The sequence below is a fragment of the Centroberyx affinis genome, unplaced genomic scaffold, assembly GCF_046629955.1.
Source record: "Centroberyx affinis isolate AG114_WGS23_722 - 3 ecotype Tasmania unplaced genomic scaffold, CSIRO-AGI_Caff_v1 ptg005018l_1, whole genome shotgun sequence".
Taxonomy (NCBI): Eukaryota; Metazoa; Chordata; class Actinopteri; order Beryciformes; family Berycidae; genus Centroberyx; species Centroberyx affinis.
In genome coordinates this window covers 280,283-286,282 of record NW_027282472.1, presented here as the reverse complement: position 1 = coordinate 286,282, position 6,000 = coordinate 280,283, and the positions used below count along the sequence as shown (strand labels likewise).

General features: G+C 44.8%; 1 protein-coding gene across 1 annotated transcript in view; it reads left to right on the top strand.

Moving 5' to 3' along the window:
- The first annotated feature begins 500 nt into the window (after positions 1-500).
- Positions 501-6,000, top strand: part of LOC139666451 (potassium voltage-gated channel subfamily KQT member 4) — a 41,681-nt gene continuing 36,181 nt past the window's right edge. The window contains exon 1 of the mRNA XM_071545680.1: positions 501-802. Coding sequence (XP_071401781.1) covers positions 501-802 — 302 coding nt within the window. The remainder of the gene's footprint in view (positions 803-6,000) is intronic.

Genomic DNA, 6,000 nt, shown 5'->3' with positions numbered 1-6,000 from the left:
CTTAGGGCAATGAAATGGATTTGCTATATTTGATTTGACAGAATTAGGCCTGTTTTGTGGGAACATTGCTGCGAAGTAATGGCAATTCGTCAGCACCTCGCGTTCAAAGTTCACTGTTTCTTGGAGTTGCTGCTGTGTAATTACTCCTGTGCACCCCGCTGATTAGGCTACTTCTCACATCTGAATCTCCACAATGATCTGTGAAGGTCACGTTTTAGCGCGTCGCACTTACTGTATTGTGCATGTTTTCTTTTGCGATCGTGGTTTGATTTACAGATAACTTTTTCATCAGAAGAAATCAAAGAGATACTAAAAAATAGCAGGGATGACATTTACTCCTGCGGCTTGACTGGTGGAGGTAGGCTAGTTTTAGTTCAGTTTACAACCAAGAAAAAACGGACTATGACTCGGTCGAAACTTTGCTCTGTGATCTTGCGGATGATCCAGTGACAGCATCATATCATATGTAGTTTAATTGCCCAGCTCGTATCAGTCTGAAGATGTTAGGAAGTCCGTCAAACAACGGCGGCATCAGAATGCTGGTGCCCCCGGCTCCGAACGACGACCGGCGGGTAGAGTTCGTGGCTCTCACCGCTGTCCACACGGAGAGGAGCGAGCCGTCCACCCCGGAGCGCGGACACCCGTCTCACCGCACAGGGCTGCTGGGAACCCCGCTGCCCGGACCGCCCGGACCCCGGGCCAACACGTCCGCTTCAAGCAAACGGTACCGAAAGTTACAAAACTACTTGTACAACGTGCTGGAAAGACCGCGAGGATGGGCATTCATCTACCATGCTTTCATGTAAGTTTATCATTATTATCATTATTGTTAGGCTATTAGGCTGTTACAGCTGCACATTTGGCTATTTTGTGTCTTTTTTTTTCTTTCTTTTTAAGTATTTTAGAGAGTTAGAAACTGAAGCCTAAATATGCGATGCATTAGCCCTACAGACTTTTTCAAATCAAGTGTTTTGATCAATATACCACAGCATTAATTTGATGAATTTTCCAATTAAGCAGGTGAAGTTGCTTATTCGGCAATTAGACATTACATATGCCATACATCATCTCAACACGGGGTCTCCTGCTCAATTTCCCCTAGTCTCCATCTGATTAAATCACAACGAGGACCTCGGTTATTAAATTTCATTTGTCCAAAATCACATGGGGTAATTGGCATTTTTATCAAAGACCCCATGTAAACATTTTGATACCTGCTGATAGTCAGTTGCTAATTGTTTTTTTTACGATAAAGTTTCTGTTTTGCTGTAAGTTGGCCTGTTTGACTAATGAGTTAATGAGTTTGAAGTGGAGAGTTGTTGGTGTGAAAAAAACTTCCCTCTGAGCGTGTTTGGTTGCCGCAGCATTTATCTGACAGTTGAAGTAAATGATGCCTGTGTTAAAACTACAGAAGCCCACCAAAATGAACTTGAAATGATTTTTTTTTGCCTAAATGACAACTTCTTAAACAGATGATGCACAATCTGTCCATTTAACAATTGTATCAGAGAGATAACTCAAACTAAAGGGAGTCATGGCTTGGAAGTACCTGTACACACACATGCCCTATAATGTATGCAACATATAAACAGTGGAAAAGTCTGAGGCTGCTCCCTTCTGACAGACTAACATATGAACCACACAGGACCAGCCTGCTGCTCTTCTCAGCAGGACACAAACCAGGCTCTCACCACAACAAAAGCCTCCTTGAATCTCCAGTTGCCCGAAAGTGAACCTGTTAGTAACCGAAACAACTGATTGCATTTTGTAAATCTGATTTCCTTTAAGCCTCTTTGGTAACTTTGCTGAAAACTTTTAGAAAGCGTGGTGGAATGGTGGGTAAATCCTTAAAAAGCACCTTTTCTTCAAATAATTTTTTTTTTATCAACAATGATCTTTTCTCTGTGCAGGATAGCTGATATGTCTTACAGTGTGAATGGCTCAGACTTCACTCAATAGCTGATGCTCCTTACGTTTTTAGGAGTGTCTACAACTCTCGTCTCAGTTGTCTTACTATATTTCAGTCTCATTTTAAGTGAAGCACGGTTCAGGTCTCTGACAGCAGCGGCCTCCCAGCTGTGTCTCTGTCTGGCACACAGAGGACGGAGCATTATGTGTGTGTGGGAGCTCCTTGGACCGGCCCTGTGCTTTCTGTGTCGTCGTTTAGACAAGCACAGCTGTCTCCCTGCCAATGCCATCATGTGTTTATAACAGAGGGAAACCCCATTGCAGAGCCGCAGCTCACATATCTGCTCTCATCATACGTACATAGGCTGCTGGCACATTCACTTCAGTGTGTACAAGCTCTGGTCTCACTTTGTCCGTCTTTCACCTCTATTCTCTTTCTTTCTTTGGTTTTAACTCACACCGTAGACCGCACACCCATCCTCACAGCTCAGACAGAGCTACATATGTACCACCATCTCCATCCTGTATGTTTCTTATTAAGAGAGATGGCCTTTGCCGGGTTGTTGCCGGTGACATTCTCCCTGACATTACTGGGTGTTGGAGTAGCTGGCAGTTCTGCCGTTGTTGTTATTTCTCTGTCAGGGAGGCAGGGCGGGCGCTCCGAGGTGCCTGGCTCATGTTTCATATGCCACAGCCTCAAACACCGGACTGGACTGGGTTTGTGAAGTGAGCCGCCCCAATGATGGCCTGCTTTCTGCTGCTGTCTTAATGGATGCTAAGGTGTATCTGAGACTTCAGTTGCACACACACAGAAGTGCTTGTGCACGCTAGGTTTTTTCGTTTGCAAAATGCCTGCACTTTGACATGAAATATGTTGGGTACACATATGCCTACCTGAGTGCATTATTTCCCTGATACTGTATCACCCTGCATTTGTTGTGCATTTGTTTTGATTAATTACATGTGAGGCATTCAGCATGCTGAGAGCTGCACCTTGTGTGAAGAAATTTCATTGTATGAGGAGGCTCAATTAAAGCGGGGTTGATCTATTGTAATTGAATCAAGCCATACACTGCTGTGTAGGGTGCTGCGCTGACTTCCCTTGATCCTTTAATTAGTCCTGCACTGTGATGGGGGAAGCTGGAGCAGATGCCTTGCTTCTAGTCAGCCTCTCTTTGCAGGTGCGTGTGTGTGTGTGTGTATGGAAAAGAGGTGAAGTAGCTCTCCACTGTAATGTCTCTCCATGGGCACCCACTTCAGTCCCACTTCCCTCCTCAAAAAACCTGCCGTCACTGTAACAGCTGCACATGAGATGCTTTCTGGCAGAGACATTTCCCCTAGATCTTGTGTCACTTTAGTGTCCTCCCTCTTAAACGGTTCAGATTACAATCCTGGAAACTGGTCCACATCTGTATGTAGAGGCAGGAATCACTCCAGGAATCACTCTTTCTCCTGTGGATGACCAGCTTCTTCAAAACACTCTTCTGCAAGTAGAACAGCTGCATGCTAACTCTGAGATGGCATCCTCTCCTCTCCTCTCCTCTCCTCTCCTCTCCTCTCCTCTCCTCTCCTCTCCTCTCCCTCTCACCTCCTCATGTTTTGACTGGAGACCTGGCATTAGTTAGGTGAGAAGAGACCAGCCTCAACTAAAAGCTTTGTTTCTACACTGCCAAGAAAATGGGGAGGGGTGAGAATGCAGAGCCTCATTAAAAGAGACAATAGCCTTCCTGGAAACTTCCGCGTCTCTCTGTGAAAAACGGTCGGCGGCGAAGAATTCCTCTGCTCACCGACCTAATCGGTTGCTTGGACACACGGCCGATTCTTGTGCTCGCTGTGGCTCTGTTTTAAATGGTGCATGGACCGTTTAAAATGTTAAGTGCCTCTTGTCTTGTAATGGCCCCTTCACTTGCTCACAGTAAAAGCTCGAGACCTCTTTGTCACCTTTGAATCCCGTCTCTCTGTTTCACCTGCAATAAACCCACGATGTCAGTGGGAGGGTTTCGCCTGCTTGTCTGAGTTGGTTAATTCTAACTCAGGCAATCTGAGTCTTTTAAGTCTCTAGAAACTCCAGTGTCGCTGCATGTGTGCGTTGTGATCTCAAGGAATCTGTGTGAATGAGACATAAACACTACCAGTCATACGTTTGGACACACCTGATTGAATGTACTATGTTTTTCATTATCTTAAAGCCATTTTGTTGATCCTATGTATAAATTTCTTTCCAAAGCCTTTGCCTTTCCATCAAGACAAAGGGCTGCTACTTCAAAGGATCTAAAATATAAGATAGTTTTGATTTGTTTATCACTTTTTTGGTCACTGCATAATTCCATTTGTGTTATTTCATTCTAAAGTGTGGAAAATTGTAAAATCAAAGTAAAATGTGGTGTGTCCAAACCTTTGACTGGTAGTGTACACTGTAAGAAACTTTGTGTATATGCATGTGTGTGATTGTGTGTTCACACAAAGAGAGAATGATGGGTAAACAGTGAGTGTGTGTGTCTGTAGTATGTGTGTGTTTTTCAGGGGGGTGTTGGTCCTCTCTGTTTGTGTGTTTTTCTGAGTGTGTGTGTGTGTGTGTGTGTGTGTGCATGCTTGGAGTGTCTTTGTGTGCAAAGAGCCGTGGGTAAACTTTGAGCGTGTGTGCCATACAAACTTGGCAGACGACAGACAGATGGATCGGGTTCGCTGTTGCCCCTCACCTTTGACCCCAACCCATTTCCACTATAGACAGTGCCACATATAGACCATCACATGAGGCCGCCTGCTCTGCCCCGGTAACTCAGCCCACCAGGGGTCCCTTGGGTTTAAAAGCGGGTTACTAGTCCCTGATCAGGTCATGCCACCCGGTGCCAACCAGTACCACAGCTGAGGAAATCCAAGCAGCCGAGCTATATCTTGATCTTGACTCGGGGGCTGCCGTTCTCCATCTTAGACTCTGGCTGGGTATTCCACTGGACCCCAGCCTGGCCGTAATGTAGTGTAGACGGACAGGAAAAGCAGTCGAGACCGAGCACTGACCAGCCAGAGTGATTGATCGGTTCTGTGGAAGGTGAAAATACACCGGCCATATATTATTGATGTCTTAGAAAGGAGGAACAGAGATGGGGAGGAAAATTATAAATGGGAATAACTTGGAGTTTTTAGATTTGAGATAGTACAGTATCGGTGGGTGGATAAGAGTGAGAGAGAGAGAGAGAGAGAGAGAGAGAGAGATAGAATAGAGCTCTATGTTAACCCACCAGACGGGCTAATTGAGAGCGTAGTGAATTGTTTCTGAAGAATACACTGTAGCTCTCTGTTCTGTAGCTCTGTTTAAGTTAATACACTTCTGTTCCTCTGTTTCTTAAACAAGCAGCAAAATAGCTGCTTTCTTGTGAACTGCACATATGGGTGTAAACATGCACAAATACACTCACTCACACATAGACCCACATTAATGTGTGAGAGAATGCTTTAGTGCTCGCGAAGCCGTTACTGCTTTTAATAATGCATTGTTTATGCTTTTAAAGAAATTACACAGTAATCATTAGTCTGACAGGGATGTGGACACCCCACTCCCCCTTCTTTCTCCCCCTCTCTTTCTCTGATTTAAAACACTAGTTTCGCAAAATTCATTTCTCATGCAAGATAAATCATGTGTGCTCATTCTACTCCCCACAACTTTCAGTCTCCATGTTCATGAGACCCCGGTCTGTGGGAATCCCCTCACTTTAACCTTTTATGGCACAGGCACCAGTGATGGTGTCTGTTTATGAAAGCTTGAGCCTAAAGCCACATTATTTATAGATGCGGAGGGAGATACCCACCACAGGACTCCTAACTCCTAACCTTTCCACAGCCTCCTCACAGCGTTCCCTCACGGACGCATGTTGCATGTCTGAGGATTTTTTGGGCCAAGAAGGGTTTGAAATAACTACAATTAGAGTTAATTCTTTACACATCTTCTTTGCTAACCAATTCTGTGCATGTGGTGGGGTTTGCTAGGCTGTTCGTTAAAGGTGAATTTCCTATCTGACATTCATAAGCCCCTAGTTTTTAAATCAGACAGGTTGCTGACGGAGTGGCTTGCTCTCTATCCTCTCCTCTCCTTCT